The 24,373-nt window shown below is 36.4% G+C and overlaps 1 protein-coding gene across 19 annotated transcripts in view; it reads left to right on the forward strand.

The window, feature by feature from the left end:
• The window catches only part of KCNMA1 (potassium calcium-activated channel subfamily M alpha 1), a 514,442-nt gene extending 491,597 nt beyond the window's left edge, over positions 1-22,845 (forward strand). For 5 of the 19 annotated variants that reach the window (XM_074830559.1, XM_074830558.1, XM_074830563.1 and 2 more), the window contains 5 exons: positions 4,645-4,839; positions 6,429-6,547; positions 8,272-8,496; positions 10,550-10,578; positions 16,124-22,845. In XM_074830559.1, the coding sequence (XP_074686660.1) occupies positions 4,645-4,839; positions 6,429-6,547; positions 8,272-8,496; positions 10,550-10,578; positions 16,124-16,275 (720 nt within the window). In that variant the 3' untranslated portion in view covers positions 16,276-22,845. Of the gene's footprint in view, positions 1-4,644; positions 4,840-6,428; positions 6,548-8,271; positions 10,689-16,120 lie in introns of those variants that run through there. The other 14 variants (XM_074830566.1, XM_074830568.1, XM_074830574.1 and 11 more) reach the window with 4 other exon arrangements.
• Positions 22,846-24,373: the final 1,528 nt, after the last annotated feature.

Here is a 24,373-nt window from a genome sequence, read left to right on the forward strand (position 1 = left end):
AACAAAAGCACAGAATGGAAGACAATAGTTAAAACAGTTAAAAATAGCTTTTCAGTATATCGCTTACTCAGTAGATCTCCCTCAGGGATCCTCACAGTCTTATTTATACAGAAAAGAAACTTTTCTAATCTATGTTATGGACATTTTGAAACACAAGGCTATTTTTTATGCAAGTCTATTCAGGGGATTAGCAAGCAGCATCTTGTAACCTAGTGTCCCAAACTTCTTTAAAGTTTGGACAATATTTTGAGACTCAATAGACTTTTTCTGACTGTGAAACACTGTTATTATTTCTCTGCTGTTGATTCTGTCTCAGAGGCCTTTTTATTATTGTTACAAGTTACTGATGTTAGCTCAGTCATTCCTCAGATTTGGATATATATTATTCATTGAACAGGATTCCTCCAACTGAAAAAGCAAGTTAAAATATTTGTTTGAAAGCAGTGTTAAAAACCGCATGCAGTAGAGGAGGAGTCTTCTTAAAAGAAATCCATATAAAAACACTAGCAAACACAAAAAAATGGCAGATATGACTTGGAAAATGACATTTTTTGAGTAATTATAAACGAAAGGCAAAGTGCTATTAAAGCAATGTTATTAAAAGATGTGCTAATTTTCAGTTAAATTTTCTGTAAAAGACCAATTAGTTTAAAAGGCTTGACAGCATTAACTGCAAAATATAAGCACTCTGGTAATTATACTTTAAAAAATGATTGAACAAACGGGAAGGCATCCCTGAAATGTTTGAAAGAGCTGCACTACAGTTCCGGAACATAGGCTAGGTGGCACTACTAGCTCAGATATCTATGTCAGAATTTCCTTGCTATTTACCCAGTTTCGGTGTCTATGATGCGTTCATTTCCTTTTTTCTGTGTTTAGACCACACCTATTTAATGTTCTCATTCTGGATGCCAATTATAGCGATGTCATACAGATGTCCAGTGTGGGTTCATTTAACGGTAGTAGCAAGCAAGTATTTCTTCAGTTTTTACAGTCAACAAAAGGGATTCACTACCATCACTGGAAAGTGTCTTGTTAAAACTTTTAAGTACAGCAGCACCTTTCCAAAGACATTCTGTAGATCGGTTTCTTATAAGTACTGGCATATCCAGGCCATGCACTCTCCCACTGAGCAAGTAGAAGATCACTCTGAAATTAATTTCAGTGTATTACTATTCCAAAGGAAATGGATATCAGCTAGTTCAGCTTTTCAGTGTCTCCCAGTACAAAACTGGCAAGAGGTAATGAGAGGAGTCTGATTTTTGTGACAGTCAAAAGCATGGACAGACGGGTTTGTCCTGAGGAGTGTGAAATATATTAGTACAGGAGAGAGCAACCCTGTTTAGCAGAAGGTGACAAGTTTAAGCTTCCTGTTCACCCATCCTTTCTTGCTTATGGTTGGGCATTTTCTGATCAGTTGCAATGACAGAGCAGTCTGCCTTGAAAATTGGAATCTTTTCACACCTTGATGGCAAAAACCACAAAACCCATCACTTGGCCGCACTCATCCCTCTGATTAAGTGGTGACATCCACATCAGTCATGGCGTGAAACCCAAATTAAGCCATTGTTCCAAGATAAACGTTGCCTTCTTTGCTAATAAGTGTCTTAGCTTTGCCTTAACATTTGTCTAGCAGTGGGAGGCCTTTCTCCGGTGACAGCATTCTGTTCCATCGACAATAGACCTGATTCTTTTCTCATTTGCATCAGTTTCATAGTAGTGTATGGCTCCCAGAGTTACTCCAGTTGGCACATAAGTCAGAATCGGGCCCATTACGTCTTAATTGCACTGGGGTTAGGGGAGGGGGTGTATATTTTATTTTGTTTTATTTTATTTGTATTAATGAATTTGTGACAGGTGCCTGACTTCATACATACTTTTACCAATGCTTTTATTTCTCAGTTCAGTATGAGATCTGTAGTAAAATGAGCGATATGGTCACAGTATAATTTCTTAGTAGCTCATGCTCTAGTGAGCTACAACTGAATTTACAATAAGGGGTCATTGTGCACTTGCACAGTACAAAATGCAGATGAGCTAAGAGTATATGTGTTTAAATTTTGGATGCTGGCTATAGTTGCTATAATTTGAATTACAGAATAGAGAGAGAAAGAGTTGGAAACCAGTGAAGGCTGGCCTAATGATACCTCCTAAAGAGTAATAAAATTATTAGTACAATTTTTGCATGTTTTACCAGTCCCTGCAACTCAGCAGTCTATACAAACAGGCTATTTTACACAGGCCAGCATCCATCAGTCTTAGAGCAGGTGAACGTTTCTTACCATAGTTGGCCTCATTGTAAACCAGACTTGAAAAATCTACCAGTAAAGATGTGCTTTACTTTTGTTTCATGTTCTTCTATCTTGATATATAGATGTAAAACTGAGAATAGAATCTTTGAATAATACTATGTATCACTACTTAGAGAAGAAAAAGGAGTCAAAAATGCTGAATTAAAGTGGGGAAGCCATGAGAAAAGACAGTATTGCAGAAAATGGTATGCTTTTGTGAAGATGTGTGCTTAAAGTGCCATATAGAATATGTTGAAGCACATTTTTACTGAAAGGGCTTTTTCAGCTTCTACAATTGCAGTGCCTCCAACCTCTAGATGTGGCAGTATTTGGCTTTATATGCATGAAACTGGTGTCAAGTGACATTGTTGCCTAACTGCAGGAGGAAGAGAATTGTGCCAATTATTTTAGTTCTGAGTGGTACATAGTATACCAAAGGCTAAGAAAAGAGACTAAACTTAATGCCAATTTTTTTATTCTGAGTACTTCCATGTTGGAAAAGTATAACACAGTGGGAAGAGTTGCCAAAGAGGGCAACTCTGATTCTCACCTCAGGGACATCAAGGAAGAAGTAATTGAAAAATAAACAATCATGCCTGAATGTCTTCTCTCTCTCACTACAGCAATTCCTACTAAACATCATGTAATCACTCCAGACGTACATTCCTGCAAGGGATCACATTGGTTTTTCTATATGTTAAGAAAGGTTTGAGTGCCTCCACATATGTAAGAGCTGGTTTGAGATTAGCTGTTGGTTTAGACTAACTGAATCTTCCTGAACCCCTGCTAATGACAGACGACTCTTTACAGTACACTTTGTATTCAAAATATGTAGTGCCTTACCCGGGCTAATTTAAAATAATTGGAGTTGATGGGATGCAAATATTTGCTTTAGGGCATGTATAACAATAACAATATGTTCCTCTCATTTTAATTTAATCAACAGGTGAATGGCATATATGCCTATGTAAATAAGCAGGGAAGCTTGAAGTTATGAAACTTCAGTGTAACTGTGAAAAACGTTGCTGCATAGAATTCATTTTCTTCTGTTTTATCTGTCATCTCAAGTGAACAATAAAACTGAAGTTTCATTATACAAAGAAAGAATATCAAAGTAACATGGGTAGGAAGCCAGTTCTGCTTTTTGATCTCAGGATAAAATATTTCAACCTGTACCTCAGTTTACCCATGTATTAAATACAATTACTTTATATGGATAGAGCAATGAATTTCATTGAGAAGTATTATTTAAAAAGTATTATCTTTGGATAACAAGCACTGTTTGAAAATTCAGTATTCATTTTCACTTGATTGGATTACAGACATTTTTTCCAAGTCCTAAATTCAATAAAAGTCACAAATCTAGTAATGGAATTCACAAATCCAGTAATGTCTATCCTGTGTACTCTACAGTGAGCTCATTTTCTTCTTGTATGTCCCCCATGCTTGCAACACTTCTGAAAACATGGACATTAGTTACATTGTAAGTGATGGGGACTCTATTTTTGTTCAACATTACTTTTTGCCCAGTACATTGCATTGCAGATATTTAACAGAGTATCTCTGAACTATACCAGTATACTTTTAAGAGAACTTGAAAGTCATTCATCTGGCATTAAATTAATATTTAAAATACCCATTGTTTGCCTGACAGACCAGCAATGCTACAGATGCTGGCAAAATGTCAGTGTGGAGTAAATCTTCCCTAATAAACCACACTTACCCTATACCCTAGAGTTTTTTAAAAGGACCACCAGGATCCTAAACTCATCATACATTTATCTGGAATGAACTCAAGATGTTTAATTGATACATGCTTATGTCTGAACACTGTCAAGTCTCGTAATAAGATGTTTAGTACAATACACTGGTTAGACTGCTAGAGTCCAGCCACAGTAATAAGTAATGACATTTGCAGCACAAAGGCAGCTCCCCAACGAATTGGTGACAAGAGTAAAAAGGCAATCTAGCCTGTGTAAGCTTTAAATGTGGTCTGAATTTTACAATTACATGTCCTAAAGCCCATTATTAGACATGAAGGCAATAAGAAGGAAAGCAGTCATTGCATCACTACTAACACCAATTATAGGAAACATAAATCATTCAAATTTTTGTACTTTAATAAAAATCAGCCTGAATTGGTGTTTTAAACGAAGGATATAGTATAGGAGCCTAATGGGATAGAAGAAAATAGAGTAATTGGAGGCTGCTGTCTTTTCACTGCCTATATAAAATTATTTGAAGAGACAGCCAAGAACTTTAAACAGCAGAAACCCAGAAAAGTTGTAATTTGGATGTCTTCAGTTGTGACTTTAATGGTGTTTGCTTAAAGAGCTTTCTTTTATCTCTGCAGACATACTTCAATGACAATATCCTCACACTGATACGGACATTGGTAACAGGAGGAGCCACACCAGAGCTGGAAGCACTGATTGCCGAGGAAAACGCATTGAGAGGAGGTTACAGCACACCCCAGACACTTGCAAACAGGGACAGGTGTCGAGTTGCTCAGTTGGCTTTGTATGATGGGCCATTTGCAGACCTAGGGGTAAGATCATGAAGGAAATGCAGGACCAAGGCTGGTCTGCAGTCTATTTGTTTTCTCTCAGACTGAATTAAAAATCTATCTTAATTAGTGTGTAATTTCCATTATTTAATTTAATATAGCTTTTGGATCATTTGACAATTTACAGCACAGGGTGCCAGGTTTGCTTTTACCCTTTTCAAGAAGCTATATGACTCCTCAGACTCCTTGCCTTGGATATTTCATACAGAAAATCCTGTGGCTCTTCTTAGTTGTCAGCTAAAGAGAAGGATGAGTATGAGATGGATGGATGATAAGAATAGCTGACTCTATTCTTAACCATAATCCATTGTAAACATGAGCAATATGTATACTTTGGTTGGGTTTTGATAAGCTTATTTAATCTTTCCATGGAGCTTCCATACTTAAAATATGCTTCCTTGCTTAAAATATACTTAATTGCTTGAAAACAAAGCTATAAGATTTGTTTTCTCTTATTTCTGGATGAACTAAAATTCTTGGGAAATCCTAATTTTCTGACATTTTGACTCCACTAAAACCCCAAACCAAATAAATAAACCATTTTTTGAAAATGATGCATTTGGATAAAAGAGTATCTAGAAATGTTTTCTGGACCAAATCTTGTAATCTTGAGGTGAATTCCAAAGCCCCACTTCACTTTGATGATGATGTAGGATTTGGTATTTCTTAAATTAACCTTGTGTTCACCAGCTCTGTTCAAAAAGAATGGAGCGACCTTCTTCACAGAAATGACAGGGAATCCCAGCTTAAGAATTAAGGGCGATGAAAGTACACAGACAGAAGTAAACAGACTTTCAGTTCATGTAGAAGTACATTCACAGTTGAGACTAACAGCTCATCAGAACACTTGGGCATACGGCATAACGTTTTCACAAATAAAACAAGGAATACCAATCCTTCAAATGCTATTTTGCCAAAGCCTCAATTGCACTACGTCAGTGAAGGCAGACAGAATGCATTAACACTCATCATTACTTAAGAATCAAAATCTTAGATATACAAATTATGAAATATAAACTTTTTCTGCTAATAAAAATATTTATATTATTTATGAAAAATGGAATACATTTCATCATTGTTTCAAAGTAGGAGATACTTTATTATCCTTTTAACCCCTTAGAAATCAAATTTCTATTGTGCTTCCCAGTGAATTTATTTGTCTAGGTGACAGTATGGCTACTGCCAAAAAAGGGTCAAAAATACTAACAGTTTTAATACCACAGTTAATGTAATTTGTAGAATATGCCTTGTTTGATACCAAAATTTATAGTTGCAGCTTAAAGCAAATCAATCACTTTTCCCAGTTTACCAGCATTTCATGGACAAAGGCTTTCCAAACTAATGATCAATTTACATAATTACTTGAAATAAAACATTTAGATTATTAATTTCCTTGTGTAAAAGATTCTCGTTCATGACAAACAACACGCTATCTATACATTGTCCTTTTTGTACAGGCTCATACTGAAAATCCTGTTCCCTGACATTGTGTTAACAGAGAAAAGAAAGGAAAAAAATGTACTGTTCTCTCTCTTTTTCTTTTTTTATCCCCTCTTCTTTCTTTCTCCTAGGATGGAGGTTGTTATGGAGATCTATTTTGTAAAGCACTGAAAACTTACAATATGCTTTGCTTTGGAATTTATCGATTAAGGGATGCACATCTAAGTACTCCCAGCCAATGCACTAAACGGTAAGTCCCGTCTTTTAGAACACTATTCTTCAGTCTTCTCAGCAAGGAAGATCCCAGTGCCTGTAATAAATCTAAAAAAGAGTTTTCTCCATTTTGTACATAACTTTGCCACAAAAGCTACCTCTTTGAGGACTTCATGATGAGTTTAAACCATAGGCTGGATATCATAGCATAAGTTTTCAGCTGCTTTTAATAAAAAATCTTTAAAGTAAATTTTCAGAACATATCTTTCTCTTCTTTGATTTATGATGATCCACTGCTTGCATACAAGGGAAGGACTTCAGTTTGCTTATATCAGTCAGCTGTAAGTTACTGGATAATAATTTAGATTATAGTAGCTAGACTTTCTTCTTTCTGAATGCTCAAAAAATACTCATCTGAGTTTCCCATTGGTACCATCTGTATCTAATCATAATTTCTTCCAGTAAATGGAAACCCTTCTCTTGGTAGGCTGCATTTTTATTTCAGTAGCACCAAGGCTGACCTCAGTGCTTCAAATAGAGCAGGCACGTTTCCATCTTTGCAAACTGAAGGCCATTTAACAGCTTACTTGAAATGTGTCTTAATTAAGTGCCTACTAGAAATACACACAGACCCATACCGGAACTATCACAAATCTACCATCGGTTACTGTTTCATTCTCTACAAGAAGTATTGTTATTGGGTGAACATGGCAGTAAACAACCCATCAGCCCACCAAAGCAGCTTCTTTTGTAAGGATTTGGACAAATTGGGTAGAAAAAATGATTTTCAGTTTAGATTTACACTGTAATTGCTATACTTGGGATTATTTCTTGGATTAATAAGTGACTCGTGTCCCTGAGGCAGCTAAACCAGATTTCTTATGAGCACTGAATTAATTTGAAAAGAAGTTGTGAGCTTCATGATCAATTTTTACTCATTTGTTGCTTGGACAGAAAATGCCTATTGCCTTGCTGAAATATGTTTTTTACGTGCATGAAAAAATTTAGCAGCAGGGTCTATAAGCCCTTCCTACCCTGGAAAGGGGGTTAGTTGAAGGTGAGGATTCTTGAAATTGACAGAGTTTTTATTTCAGGCCTGGGATGTATACTTAGAAATGCTGGATTCTTGGATGTGCAGATTTCTCTTTATGAATGCTCTTTCAGGCCATGAATGTATATGTGGAATGAATTAACAAAATTAACATCACTTCAAATTTTCTGATATATTTTCCTTAACTTTTTTATGTACTATCACAATCCAAACAAATAATTACATCCCTTGCTCTATTGGCAGTATTTAAATATTTAATAAATATATAGTAAATATGTATTTTCTTCCTCTCCATGCTTTTCAGACATTCTTTTAAATACAGTTCCTGGTGGATATGTTACTGGTTTTTGTCAATATGTAAATCTGTTTGCTAGAGTCATTGCATTACCATGCAGCTAGAGAAAGGAGGGTGATTTGTATGGTGTCTTCTCTGAAAAATCATGACATGATTCACTTAAAGAACATCCTATTCAGACAGTGCAACAGAAAACATACAAAAAGTGATATCTGACATAAGAAGGTCCTAAATCATAACAGGTGTTATGTGAGCTAAAATTAGGTACACACTGAAGGAAATAGAAATGCAAAAATCTGGATAAATGCTCTGAGATAAAAACTCCAAAATAAATTTTTTAGTACAAATCTAAACCTGCTTTATCTTTCTTTTTTCCTTTCTTTCTTTCTTGCTTTCTTTCTTTCTTTCTTTCCAGTTATGTTATCACAAACCCACCATATGAATTTGAGCTTGTGCCGACGGACTTGATCTTCTGTTTGATGCAATTTGACCACAACGCTGGCCAGTCCCGGGCCAGTCTTTCTCATTCCTCCCATTCCTCCTATTCTTCCAGCAAGAAGAGCTCATCAGTTCACTCCATCCCATCAACAGCAAACCGACCGAACCGCACCAAGACCAGGGATTCCCGGGAAAAACAGAAGTATGTGCAGGAAGATAGACTTTGATATGTGTACCTGCTCCCACTGTGTGTGAAACTTGCATTCACCACCCATTATCCTCAGTTAATGTTTCCAGCAGTAATGTTCGCTGTTTTCCCATGGAGTTCTCCCTTTTTGTATACATATTTTGCATATGTATGACAGTGTGCATGTGATTGTCATTTTTATTTCACCACCATAAAACCCTTAAGCACAACAGCAACAAAGCAGACGGACCAAAAGTTATTTATGAGGCTAGGGGAGAAAAAAAAAAAATTCTAAACCCATAGGCACACTGAAAACATAAATAACTCACTGCAGTTACTCTACATATCAGAAAATAGAGTATATTTAACATAAACACTTGCTCTTGATGTCAGAGTTACACAAAGAAAGTCATTTAGTGCAGAAGTGTTGATGTATGTTGTGGTAATTTTTTTTATATTCATATTTACAGGAGTTGCTACATTTATTTGAAGCTTATAAAACTAACCCATTAAAAAAAAAAAAAAACAAAAAACAAACACAAAACCAAACCAAACCCACAACCAAAAAAAATCCCTACTAATTTTTCACTCTCAAAGCATATATTGTATAGGGCTTACACATTGTATAGATTATTGCTACGCACCTGCTCTATACCAAAGCAACATCAGGGACTTTTCTGCTTGTTTAAGGACTTTCTCTAAAATACTAGCCTTTTGGAGATAGTGTCTTTTCCCTTTAACACTGAAATTGTCTGGGCATGGAGTTGTAAAACTCCAGTGATTTAATTTAAGTTTAGAAAGAGTCTAATTGCATATTAAATTATTATTCTGTCTATTTATACTGCCACATGAATCGCTATATTTTCTTTCACTTTTGACATTTGGGATAAAAAGCCATATGTATCATAAATATTGGATGTAAGTCATTAAAAACTGCCTTCCTGGGACTTTTACGTCTCTAAAAGGTGAATTAGTCACCTTATGTACAGAATAAATAATGTTCAGAAAAGAGCAAGCATTTTTCTATGCTTAAGTATCAGATCTCAAGAGACATTGTTCCTTTCCCCAGATGGTAGTTTAAGTTTTCCAAGTTAGAGTGGTGGTATAAATCTTCCAATAAGAGTCCTAATATGTGAAGATCCTCCAGAAATCCTGCTCCATGTTCTAGCTGGTTCTTTTCAACAGGTGCGTGCCAGTACACAGGAATATAGGGGAAGGCAACTGAGTGCCTGATGAGCAGAGCAAGAGGGCTGGGGTGGAAATACTGTGCTGAGGCATCATGTTCTAGGCATTTGCCAGAGTTTAGTTGTTACAGATTCTCACCAATCACACACCTAGCCAAACAAAAATTGTGGCAGGGAATTAAATAAAGTAGTGGAAAGGAACCTATCCTAGACAGCCATAGAAATGATACTTCAAGCTTGTTTTTTTCCTAATTTCAAATGCCATCCTTTTGAAATATAGAACTAGTTCTAGGTGGTATGAAGAGTTTCCCAGATTAGGGAGGCCAGAAACACATACCAACTTTCCTGGCTATTCAGCAAGAAAACATGCAGACAGAAAATAAATATTTGGATGTGGGAGTGATTAGCATTGTAACTGCCAACCCAGACAAGGTGCTTTTATGGTTAGTGTTGTTTTCTACCTTCCCCTTCCCCAAGCATGATAATTTTGAAAATTTGCTTGCTGTGTGAATTGACAATGAAGCCAAGCACTTTTACTGACAAAACCTGGAACCATATTAAGTGGGCTACGGAGAGTACCACTGTGCAGTGTTAAGCATAATGATTGGATATACAGTATATATGTGTGTGTGCATTCAAATGCAGCTGTAAGTCCTATCAGTGAAATACGTTACAAATTATGGATGCCCCTCTACAAATGAGTCTGTTACAGTTGCTCTTCATCATAAAGACAAATTCATGCATTTCTTTTTGCAAAGAAAGTTATCATGTTTTGCCCTAAGAATATTTATTACTACAAGGATGTGCCAGTTAAAGTGCTCAACAGGAAATATAACAGTTTAAAAGCGTTGTAAAACTTACATAGCTTACTTCTTTTTCTAAAGTGCAACAAGGATGAATAGAATGGGCCAAGGTATGACAATTAATGGTTCTGCATGACCTAGCAACTGCTGTGGGTTTCCTTCTATAACTTTGTCCTTGTGAAAACTTGTGAAATTAAAAAAAAAAAAATAGTTACAAACATTTTTCAGTTATTGGTTTGTTTGTTTGGTTGGTTGTTTTGTTGGTTTTCTTTTGCCTTTTTTTTTCCCTCCAAACCAGGAGTAAAACTGGCTGCTGCTGCTGCTGTTGCTCAACCCTGTTTTATTTTTTATCCTCTCATCTGCTTGCCTTTCTAATTGCACGTGTCCTTTTGTAAAAACCCAGGTTCCTGCTCAATGAAGATGCCTACCCTGGTGCAGATATGACTTTAATTTCCCATTCTTCATTCCAATTCCTTTCCTCCCTTCCCATCCCTACTCTCCTGTCCCCTGTGTATGTTCTTGAGCATCTTTTTATGTTGGCAATATTGACTCAAGATAGTCGAGAGCAGTTATGCATTTTGGAAGAATGTTAATGGCTTTGACACCAAAATGCTTTTCCATTAATGTTTTATCTGTTTTCCATTTAGCAGAGGAAGGAAGGGTGTTAATATGAAGCCACTTGTCACATACTACATAATGATTTTATTCCAAAAAATAGTATTTGTATAACTGTGCAGCTCAAATAGAAAGAATATAAGCACTGTACATTAGAGAAGCAACTTGTCTACTTTGTGAGCAACAGAAGAAGAGTATCTAATATGGATGCTTATATGAGTATACTAATGAAGTTAGGAGGTTGGTCATTACAAGTAGAGGAATGTTTAAATCAACTATGTTATGTTGTCAAAATTTTTGATATTGAAAAGTAACAGGAAATCTCCTGTTTGTTCAGAAACCTATCCCAAATCAAACATTCTTAGTAACTACCCTGGTTAGTTTCTGAAAGTGGAAAAGCAGCACCAATGTCAAGAGATTACATTTTAGAACTTTAAATGGAGGTCCTGCCAGTTGCTTAAGTCCCAGAATGGTTTTGACAATGGAAACTAGGTTCTTAGTAACTTTATTGATCTGAGTGTGGATACAAAATAACATGTAGCAAACCTTCAAGTTCTTGGCATGGGTTCTTACTGGGTTAAACTGGCAGTCAGGCATTTTCCAGTGAAATTCCCATTTTCAAAAGTAAGAATTTTGCTGGTTTAAAAACCAAAAAATCATCAAGAGCAAGTCCAGCTTTTTGTCCCAAAACTTTAGTTACCTTGGACCAAAATAAAGACCTTCACAGAAAGTAAGAATAGTTTTTCTCTGCCTGCAAATTGCTTGCTGCTGCTACTTGTAAAATATTTGTCTGCCAAAGAATTGCTGAGCAGGTGGGAGGAGAAACTTTCATTATTTTTTTTCATATAGGAAAAAATTGCACGGGAGAATTTTCAGCTTAGCTGTAAACAAGGTGCCTATGTGGAGGGGGGGAGACACACAAACACATACGTACAGACTCATTTGAAACTACAGGTGTCACAAAAGAAAAAGAAAAGCATGTTTAAAACAACTGTAAGGTAACCTGGGATTATGGTGGGAATAGAGATTTAGTAGATCTTTGTGTCATGTTTAGCTAGTGCTTTCTTTGCCTCTGCTCAGAAGAGAGGGTGTTTCACAGTGACATTTATTCAAATGTGATTACTCTGTCCAGAGATAATGACAGGAATTTTAAAGCACCAGAACAACAAATCTGATAGAATTGCTTGAGGTTTCACACAAATTGAAAAAATCTGTATTTTGATCATTTTACTTCAGTTATTTATTTATTTTTATGCTGCAGGGAACAGTCTTAGACAAGATGTTAATTTTTATTTATTTGTAATAAGAGCATGAAGGCTTTAGAACTTCATGGACACACTAGGATGCTGATAGCCCATTGCAGATGCAGGTGTTTGAGAGGAAAGTAAATGTTTTCTGCTTTCTGATACATGAAGTTACTGAGCTGTTCCAACATCTCTCAGGTTATGCTTCCAAAAAAAACCCCATCAAACAGTGTAGGAAGATCAGGGATTCTCTTGAGCTCTTACAACAATAAAATAGAAAACTATGCCTGTTCTCACTGTAACACAGAAACAAATAGGGTAAGGCTTAATATGCATGTGCCAAAAGGAAGAGAAACAGACTGAACATGACAGAAAACTAAAAAACAGTTGGTGAATATAACAATATATAAAGACTTAAAAAAAGGTTTTCTGGAGTGATTTAAAGGAAAGAGTAAGTTGGTTAAGATATGCAAAAATTCATGCTAAGACTTTGAAAGATATATCAAAGTGAGACTGAGCTTAACAAAAAGATTGAAATGTGTGTAAGGGATTCAAGAAGGACATTTAATAACTGGGAGCAGAACCTTAGTGCCCAAGAGTAAAGATGACAAGTGTCAAGCTCACATTTCAAAGGTAAGTATAGAGGTCGATGGACTTTCACAGGAGATTCATCATTATGTGGTCAAAGACAATTTTAACAGCAGAAAAGGAACAGGAAAGGTAAAAAGCTGGGTCCAAGCATTTGATGCTGGAGATGATAATGCCTGGATCAAGATTTCAGCACTGGCAAAAAGAAATTAGAATCTACCAGTTTCTGCATTTATTATTTATTTTCTGTATTTATTACTTGCCAGGTAAAGGCAAAAAGAGACTTGATGGTGGTTTTTTTAAAGATCAGCTCCCTGGATATGAGTTTTATTGTAAAGACTAATATATAAATAATTGCCTTGTTTTGAAAATTCCAGGGAAAGCAAGGGAGATGGAAATGCTTTACACTGGCTGCTGAGAAGCACAGTGCAGTTCATCCCTGATCCTAAGCACTCTCACAGTTCTCCCTTTTCTTGCTATGAGGTTGAATTAACTTGCACCAAGGTCTGTTTGTAAGGAAAGTTTGTGCACCTTATGTTAAAAAAGAAGGTAGAGATAAAAGTTCACAGTGCTTAACTTGCCTCAAAATCATTTTAAACACAAACCATTAGAAAACTGTTAGTTTGAAATTGTTTATGTGATCTTGCAAGGCTTTTAAAACATGATAACCATCACACTTTACACCTCTCTGAAAGGTTAGTTTAATCGTAGATCACATAAAATTGGTTTCCACAAATGCATAATGGTTCATGTGTCACACTTGAACTAAATGGTTTTTTAAATGGAGCTGAAATTATTTTGATGTGTACACATTCCCAGATTTTTTTTTTCTACAACCTTTCTTAAACCAGCCCCCATCAGGAACCATTCCCTTAAAGTCTCATTAATAATTCAGATGTTCTGATGACTTTAAAAGATCTATGGAATTGAGGTTTCTTTTTTTTTTTTTTTTTAACTGCTTGACAAAAAGATAAATGAATGTAGAAAGAAGCAGTAGGAGCCTGGCAAGCTGTAGATCATCTCTGAACAGATTGTAACTTTATCATTCTGTCAGGAAGAATAATTTAAAGCACTTAATCAGTTAGCTTCAGTGTGCAGGATGTAACATTATGAATTCCTATCGTCCAATCTGTTCAAATCAAAGGGAACTTAATTATAATAGGTAAGAGAGAGAGAGAGATGGGAGACTGAACATTGTTCAGACTCTGGCAACTTTAAGGGGGCAGGGAACTATTTACCCTGATTAGAAATGAGTAGGATATTTTAAAAAGAAGTAAAATACGTTTTAGAAAATGACAAGAAAAATAATGCAGTAGTTCTGTTTACCTTCATTAATAAGCCACTAACAATTAATACAATCCCTTTTTTCAATTTAAATTTTCTAAAAGGCATAAGCACAGATAACAAATATACCTGAAAAAAAAAGAGATGGATTAAACCCTCATGAGTTCGCGGTTTGTTGTTGGGGAGTGGGAGTGTTGCATGTAGATGCTTAAAATCCATATCAAGTATAAGTGTTTAAATTTCACATTCATGAAAGTGACTGAGAAGTCCAGTAATTCTGGAAATCAATCCACTTCTTTAGAGGCCCTAACTTCAAAGCTAGTTGCTTATTTTTATGCATTTATGCCCAGATATTTGTCCTTTATTCTTCCTGGTCTTCCAGTTTCTATTCTCTGCTTCACCTCCTGAGCTTTTGTGCTCAATCCTTGGGTTTCTGAGGTGGATTTTGCTTTGCTTATTTTTATTTTTTTATTTATTTAAAATGAGCACTCCTTCCAGTCCTGCCCCGATTCCAGCCCAAATGCATCAGCATTTCAGTGGTAAAAAAAAAGTGGCAGTTTGTATTTATGTGAGACACTAAAGCTTCTGAAGCATTTTGGGTTCCCCTTTGGAATGAGATTCTACATCTCATACATGTAAGAGCAGCAGCTGTGATGTGGCACACATTAAACCTTGCATGTAATAATGAAAATGCCCCAGTTGCAGAATCCCATCCCCAGAACCATTTGTGCCCACTGCTCTGCGCACCCGCCTCTGGAATTTGGGGAAAGAGGCTTGAGAATGGAGACCCCCTGTTCACAGATGCTTGTCAAAGCACGAACACCTAATAGCCATAAGCCACTCAAAGACTAGCAGTTTCTAAGTCTTTGAATGGACCTATCTTGTAAAGTTGCACACCTGTCATTAAGAAATTATAGTAGTAATTGCTCTCTAAAGATCTTAAGATTTTTTTTTTTTTTTGGGTGAATTTTGAGAAGTTTTTGTCCACGGATGAACTATGCAATATAGTGGTTACAAGCATAATCAGCTAGTGATTGGCTGCAATGCTACAGCCTCTCAGCATCCTCACTCTCTCCCACATTGCTCCCAGCCCACCTTAAATTAGTACCATAAAATTCTTCCTCTGTTCATGGAGAGAAACACTGGCCGAAGATGTAAAAGGAACAGCTTCCCCTCTAATCTTCCTTTAAGTCCTTTGCCTTGCTATCACGTATTGCTATCAACCCATTCAGTATTATGTTGAGCCCCTACTACAGTCATCTGCAGCGTCAGGTGTGTTCCATACCCCTTCCCAAACTGGAGAGTTAAGCAGCTCCCAAACAGCCAGGTTGCTAAGTAGCAATATAATGGCCATCCCGTGCAGGAACGCAGCCATCTGGCAGCATGAATGCAAGCCCTATTTATTCTAGCACCAACTGCCGAAAGTTCTTCTTTACGTTCTCCTGCATCATTTCTGAGCCAGCGCTAGTGACCACACCGAGGCTGAATATGGACTCACATGCTCTTTTCTGCATTACCTTTATCCCATCTGCTCTCCCTGGATTTTTAGTTCAGCCTTTTATTTGTATCATTTTTTCAATAAATGAATCAGAGGGTGTTCACCTGAGCGTGAAGAAAAAAGAGCTCTCTTACATTCAACAAGCAAACTAGCATATTGAGTTTTCTTTAGCTTCTACTATCAAATCTGCAAACATGTCATCCTCCTTTCATGAAAAGTATTTTCAGAGGTATTAATCTAACGTGATGTACTGCTACTAATTAGTCAAAGCCACCTTCTATTGATTGCCTTTTCTCTATAAACTTTAATGACTGCTCCCCCCTCCTTTTTTTTTTTTTTTAAATGTTTATTTGTATATGTGCTTCACTAATTAAAACTCTCATTTTCCCTCCTTATTCTGTCTCTACCCATTTTGCTCCTTAGCAGAAAAGAAATGGTTTACAGATGAGCCGGATAATGCCTATCCCAGAAACATTCAAATCAAGCCCATGAGCACTCACATGGCCAATCAGATCAATCAATACAAATCAACAAGCAGCTTGATACCACCAATCAGAGAAGTTGAAGATGAATGTTGACTCCTTCGAGGCCAGAACTATTTTTCTAAAGCCTGACAAACTTCATGAATGGTGATGTGACATTTATTCCTCTTACATGCTGAACCACTGATGGAGAAGTTAAGAAGGGCAAGCTTAATGGGAAAATAAAGTAGACAGATCTTTGTTTGTCTGCCTTCAATATTGCTTCCACGTATTTTGGAAACTATTTAATTTATAAATGAACATAATCAAAACTAGTCATGTATAGCCTCTAGCATTTTAAATTATTTTTATTTATTAGAAAAAAATATATTTTTCTTTTTTTTCATTGTCAAGTATTTTCCCTTAAAAAAAACCTGCATATGTGGCTAGACTCCTAAGAATTTAAAATAAACAAACCTCAGTCTTTGGCTTAAAGGAGAATGATGGTCACAGTTATAAAGACATGTAATTAAGGGAGACAAATGATATATTTACAAAAAGAAAAAAAAAGGTCCAACTTGTATTTTAGTAAATCAAAAAAAAAGAAGAAAAAAAAAAGACCAGTTCACCAAAATGTTTCTTTACTGGAGGATGTGTATTTTGTTCAGCATTGACACCAGCTCTTAATAAACTGAACTTATTTATTTTCAAAGTTGAAAGTCATATTTTTGTACATGTAACATTCTTCTGAAATATTCATTGTTTTATTACCATATACAGATCATCTTAATTGCCAGTTATGTTAAGGTCCAATAACCCACACACACACTGCGTGCCCCCCCCAAGCATGCACGTGTGCACACACACACACACACACAGAAGCCCAGCATCCTTGCTAACCTTCTGCAACACTGGTTTAGTGAATATCACTACCCTAAACCGAGGGCCGTGCAGATAAGGTGCTCACAGGCAGCACTTGCTATAAATGACAATTCTGGCAATTCCACTCCACTGCCCATTAGCCATCAGCATTTGCTAGTTTCGGAAAGGCAAGCTTGGTAATGCCTCTTCTTTTGCCATGTATTACAGTGCTTTAATCCAGAGTGCATAAATAGTGCATGAAATCATAAGTTATAAACCTTCTCATCTACCATATTTTGTTGGGTTTTTACTTCAGAAGTGCTGATGGCCTTGCATCGGTCTTGTTTATTTGATTCAAATTCTTCCTGGTATGTACAGAAGTTTAGCTCCAGATCTTTGCACTTTGGTGATAGCTCATACCTTGGTAAAAGGCATACTGAATCTCCTTTCAGTGAGTTCAGATCAGGATAAAACCTGCTTTAGCCTCAGCTCTATAATCTCACAACATGCTGTTCTCAGTTAATTCCTGTACCAAACAACATCTTATTTTAGCAGTTGCTTTTTTTTTTTTCCTTTAGTTTGTTTTGACTTTGCTGGGACACCACACATAAAAGTACAGTAATAACCAAAATAAAAGTAATGAATGTATTTATTATGATAACTCACAAAAGGCCTTTGATGGGTGCCTTTTGTGTTAACAGTTTCACAAAGATGCCAACAAGCTTTAGAGCCATCAGACAAAAATGTGATGTTGCATATCTATCCACCAAAGCATTTGATGCTCTAAATGATTTAGTCACTCTATCTCAAATTAGCAACATCTGACACAATTGTATGAATAAAAATAAAAAAAGGAAAAGGCTGTGCTAATAAGGATTAAAACAAAAACATAGGACCCAGTCATCAGAAAGTCATCAGAAAAATTTCATTGTGCAAGTTAACTTTAGGCTTTGTAATTTTGCAGAATTGTTAAACACCACAATAAAACATACTGTGGTACTTTTATCATTAGAGAAATATCAGTGAATCAATCAAATACAAAGCAAATGAATTTATTGTGAAAACAATTATGTCCACTATATAATCCAACATTTAAGCTAAACTATCTCAGCTTTAATGTTTGTCCACTGGCTGCAGTACAAATATAACCATACTAACACCTAATAGGCTTTATTCTGGAGTGAATTCTTGGACTGTGACTACTTTGTTGTTACATTTTGTAGACTAGCTATTTAAAGACAATAACAAGAATTGTTAATACAGTATCTGTAAAATTGGATTATTTAAAATATTTCACTCTCTTACAAACTAACAAAACAATTTATGCAGTTTTTCATTATTATTTAGACCATTTTTAATCCATTTCACAGTCCCCAAAACAGAAGGTGAGTCTGGTGAGTTCTTCCAATCTATGCTGCTTCAGCTAGTGACACATTATAATCTACATCCAGTTCTGTGCTGGGTCATGTTAAGCCTTTACTTTGAAGTCAGTGCTCCTTTTTCATTTATGAACTGCATTCATATTATAACCAGAGTGAAAAAAGCTGGTCCTGACTATGGGAGAATTTTTGAAATTTGTGTTCAACTTCACCAAGTATACATGATTTTTTTGTTTGTTTCTGAGAAGGCTGGTGTTTACTGTATGAGCATGGAACATTCTATCTTATACTTTATCATATACAGTGCCATTTCGGAGTGCCCTTCCTTCAGAAGTGAGCATTCACTGGATAAAGCATACTAATTAATCAAATACAACACTCCTACATAGCTAAGGTTTGTGCGTGTCTCTGTCCAGTTTAACTGTCACACCCGAAAATATCATGCTGCTAACTGTACATAAATAAAGGACAAGATATGAATACATTCACACTCTCTCCCAGAACAGATAGTTCCATATGTAACAACAGATAGACAGAACAACACCTGTAGAGAGCAAGCAAGACAGAGAGACACAGGTATAGTTATTGTTTTGCATTTCCCATTTATAGAAAAACTAAGAGCAATCAATAATCTTTTCTCACTCCTCTTTTTGATGATCAAAGATGCAGGACTGACTTCTGGCAATTAGATGAAGGAACATGTAGAAAACCTGTTTGGAGATCTTTGACATTCAGCCATTAATGACTACAAGGCCAGCACCAATATTTGGATATATGAAGATACATCAAGGAAAGTGTCTGAGAAAGTGGCTTAAGCGACAGCTGACAGACCACATGATGAGTGATGTAGAAATAAATTTTAGATCTTTATTAATAATTATTAGTCCTTTCTCAAAAGACAGCAAAGGGGGAGGGGAAAAAAAAGAAATTCAGCTTTTTCATTAACTGCATACACAATTAGTATAGGCTAAACAATTTCTCTTTTTTTTGGTAACTCACGGAGAGAGAGAGAGAGTCTGTGTGTCTGTGTATGTGTGTGTGTGTCTGCATATATGCATGGCCACACATACACACCTATATATGTGTGTGTGTGGATATATGCATGCATATGTTTGGGGGTGTATATGTATTTGATACAGAGTCATCACAAGAAGGTGGTCATTATTTTTTGTTGGGGTGGGGTGAGGAAAGACATGAAGAAAAAGAAAGTATGTGACTTTTACAGACTAGCACATGGAGGACTATTTCCTCCTAGTTTGACCAAAAAGTTATACTAGTGGTGTGCTGACAGTACACTGCACAAACCTCTCTGAGTGCTGAAGCAGGCATGTGATCCTGGCCCCTCCTCGCACCCATACACATGCGTGCTTCCACATTGCCAGGAAGTCTGTTGTCTCTCTGTCTTGTGGCTATTATTTTAATTTATCCCATGAAGCCCATGAGCACTAAGATGAAAGGATAAAACTGTCCTCTGCTAGGATGCTGTTTGGGTGCCAAGTCCCAAGCACAGCAAAAGTTAAGATGTAAAGAAAAGAAGATACTCAGAGTCTAAATGCAAATTTTAAGGCCTCAATGTGACTGTCTTTTAGTGTTGTTTGTAAGATGACAAGTATACCATGTAGTTATTAACAGGAGAAAAAAAAAAAAAAAAAAGATGCAAACATTTCCAACATTCCCTTGTACTTTTCGAAAACTTTCTGTCACCTCTGTTTTAACAGCTCTTCTTCTTTCATATCAGCATTGATGGCCAAATAGTAGGAAGCGCATGTGGCAGAAAGTACAAACCCCTTGATCTGGGGCTCGATCAGTTAGTTATACATAGACAACATTGTTATTCCACCTGTAACACAAAGGGACCCCGCAGGCCTACTAGCCCAAGAGCCAGGAGCATAGGTACAGAGAAAGCAGGAGGTGAGAGGGACATGACACATCAAGGTCCTGTAACAGCTGTAAGCATGTGGCTATTTCCAATTCATCTTTGATGGGAAAGCCAGTACTGCTTTGCAAGGTGAAGGCCATGAGCTTCAGGATAATGAGGATCCTGTGTAACCTTATTAAGCCACACAGATGTCTTGAAAAAAGTTGATGAGTCTTCAGCAGCTTACAGGCTGTTGTAGCAGCTGGGGCTGTACAGGAAGCCAGGTTTAGCCATACTAAAGAATTTTTTTCCCCTATTTTTGAATTTTAAAGAAAAAGGCCACCCAAAGAATCAGGCAGCATGGATGTGAAAAGACTTAATTGGCCTCAGCCAAATGTGGACAAGAGTAAAATTAATTTGCATGTAATGAACAAGAGACTACGAAAGTATTATCTGTAGCCTTTTATTACAGGTTGTTGGGTGGTGGTGGTGGAGGTGATTGTTGGTGTTGGGGTTTTTGGCCAGTGTAAGGATGATTTGCATTTCTTGAACCTTCCATAGAGTAAGAGAAGAAGGGAAAAGCATAGTAATGTGTTCTCATTCAGAGGGTACTGGTTTTGTTGTGTCTGTGTAAACTACATCTAATAACTATTGCAATAACTGGCTGCATAAACTAATGCGTAACAAAAAAAGCAATAATCTAAAAATTAGTAATTAAGCATGTTTTCACTGCTTGGTCACTCACCGGTGAATCCATAAACATGCTAGCAACCACCCTGTTCTAGCTGACTCACATGGGCTCGAAGTTAAACTCAGAGTAGGTGCTTAAATGGTTTTGTCAAGAAACAAGGTCATAAGGGCTTCAGGATCCCAATGTATTTGAGATGAATACATACTGAGTTTGGAAAGAGGGGTATTTTGGTTTAAAGCTGTTATCATTGTGAATTTCTTTAGCACCAAAAGAAGTGTGTGTCTCACCTTTCATTTCTTGTTTTTAATGTGCTTAAAGAAAATAACTTACTGTGTGAAAGGCGATGAACAAGACAAAGTGAAAACAGCAACCCTTTTCCTGTGTTATAGTGGATTGGCCTGGTAATATCTGCCAAAGTCAATGGCAGATGCATAGAAAAATTCAGGGGAAAGGAGAGTTCTTTCTTTATACTTCTTCTTTTGTTTTTCTCTCCCTACCATCTGAACCACCAATATCCCCAAAATATGAACAAGCACTTTTTTAATTTTTATTTTTTAATTCTAAGGGTACACAAACAATCCCAGGCTTAGGGAATGATACGGGGTTTTTTTTAAATTCAGTATGTATGCATACCAGGTCTCCTAATGTTCAGTTAGCAGATGTAATATTTGTAGTACTTTTGTACTGAGCAATACTAGTAGGTGTGGGTACAGCCCCCATCAGAAATAATGAAAGGACTGGAGTAGCTGTTCTGCTGTGGACACTGCCTAGGATGTTACATAGGCCTATAACATTGACAGTTCTGCCCCAGCATTTATCAAAGCTATATTTATATAAGTAATGTATCTATTCTGCACAGATAGTCTCTGCTATAGAACATGCAGCCACATGGAAACTGTATAGTCTATAACATGCAGTAGTCTATATAACCAAGTAAATTCCACTGAAGTTAATAAATAGGGCTACTGATCTAATGTATCTGTTTTATATAATAGTGTTGTACTGTTAACTGGCAAAATGAGAAGGGGTAGGGGGAAGGAAGAAAATATATAAAATACCTTTTTTTCACTTCGGGTCTAATTTAGAACATCATCTAACTTAAGAAGCTAAACACAGTAATGCTGCATCGAATTAGAACCTTAGTGAGGTTGAGAGAAAGCTTCTTACTGCTTCAGTCAATGCATTTTAGAGGAGAGCTTTATAACTTAAAAAAACCCCAAAACAACGCAACATATAGGCAGTTGAATACATGTAATAGAAACATAGGTTTTTCAGAAACCAAAAATTTGAGCATATGAGCACTTTGTTGACTGGACAATAACTAACAGGAACCACATGAAAAGGTCAACAGAAGTTATCTCAAGTTTTCCTAAGTAGCAATTAAAAAATGCTGCTTCTGCCATGGAATAGGTTGGAACACACACGCTTAGCCAATGCAAATAATCTAACCTCTGCGCCCCAAAAAAGAAAAGTTGCTATAACTTTAACTTTTGCATTTCTATAGAGTTCAAGGCTGATGTTTGATTTTTTTGTCCTTCAAAAAAGACACACACATGCAAATACATATACGCAATATATTTTGATGGCTACATGTGTCTATTTAGTTATAATTTAGGAGTGGGGATGGGGGGGGGGGGACGGACACTGAGAACCAGCTATCATCTTAAAAGCTCATAAAGAAAAAGGAGTATGACTTTATCATTTTACTTTTTACCATTATGGGTTGGTGAGAGAGAACAAACGCTGGTGCTCAGAAATGATCTACCTGACTTTGTCATATGTAATATCCAGTGATAAATATATTGTCCTGTAAAAAGGGTTTGTACATAACTTGTACATGGTTTCATTTTGTATTTTTCTCAGATTAAAATTTATGTATTTGTGTTCTAAAAGAAGGAGAGATTGCTGTGTTTTCTTTTTTCTCTTCGAGACAGGCTGTGTCCCATAAAGTTATGCAACACATATCTCCAAGTCATGAATAATACTTTATTCACGAAACCAATGCTATGAATACTTTGAACTAAGACTAACCCAGTTGCCTTCCTTTCTTGTTCACTCTCCAGAATCAGCCCCTCCTTAATAATAGCAGCTGCCATTGGAGGATGCTATGAGGGCTATAAGTGAATAATTCTGCAGTAACAACAAACATAACCCTAATACCAGTTATGTGGTCAAATGAAATTATAATCTGGTACAATTTAGCTACTTTACGTGTTTGAAGAGAACATCTCATGGCATTTTTAGCTCTGCTAGGTCAGGTTAGGATGGATTGATAATTTTGCTAAGCAGTCCAAAGACTTTCGAATCTCTCATGATGAGTACATTTAAAAGTTATCTGCAAGATTTGGAGCACAGGATCTAGATATACTCCTACATGCAACTGTATGTTTTTAAGTTTAAACTAAACTTTGTCTCCTTTTGCAGTCTATAAGATTGTATTCATGTAGCTTGCCTTCTGCTATTTAAAATAATCTTGTCATTGAAGTTGACATCGTTAATCTTCTGTGCAGCAGCATCACGACACTGATTTATAATCAGCCACAGTGTGATAAACCTTGTTTGATTCTGAATCTTGGAGAGAAAAGAAGAAGAGCAGAGCACTGCAAAAGAAGCAGTTAAGCATCCAAAAACCCCAAAAAATACAAATAATTGATCCTAACTCAGAGGTAAATAGTGTAAAGAACCTGATATAAAATGGCTACACTGGTGTTTTCTAAGAAAATAGAGTATTTAGAGGGAGGAAAAAAAAAAAAAACAACCAACAAAACAATGCACAACAGTATTTGTGCAGGACTATGGAGAATTGTGTAACAAACAGGCTCAGCACCAGTGAAGCAAACTGAGTATACCTTACTGAGTACACCTGTCAAAATCATCCTTAGTTCAGTGAAAGGACTACTCTGTGTTAGTAAATCTGCATGGCGATACATACTAGGTCTACTTTAGATGTTACTCCTTGATCTCATCCCTTCGTGGTGTCAGGCACTGTCTAGTAAGATTGACTTCTAATTACTGAAGGAGAATGATAACAAGGAAGTGAGGGCCAGCCATATAAGTCACCATGAACAGGTCCCCATTTTAAGATGGGAAGATAATTCTTCATCCCAGGTTTAATCATCAGGTGTCTGCTCCCTGCACAAGAAGCCATATCACAAAAGAGGTATTTATCCATACACAGTCATCCATGAATATATGTGTGTGCATTTGGACATGTATCTTTATATCTATGCAAATATGTCACTACCTACTAGTATTTTAGGGTCTTGACTCCTAGATGGCACACCTTCTTGTCAAAAAACACTTAAATCAAACCTGGCCATAGAATAGCTAAATTAAGAAACTGTTGTTTTGTGTATCTACAGCCCTGTTACTCATCAGTACAAAGGTTAGATTGAGCAGCACCCTATGCAGTTCCCCAAAATGATA

This window comes from Strix aluco, chromosome 7, assembly GCF_031877795.1.
Source record: "Strix aluco isolate bStrAlu1 chromosome 7, bStrAlu1.hap1, whole genome shotgun sequence".
In the NCBI taxonomy this organism is placed as follows: domain Eukaryota; kingdom Metazoa; phylum Chordata; class Aves; order Strigiformes; family Strigidae; genus Strix; species Strix aluco.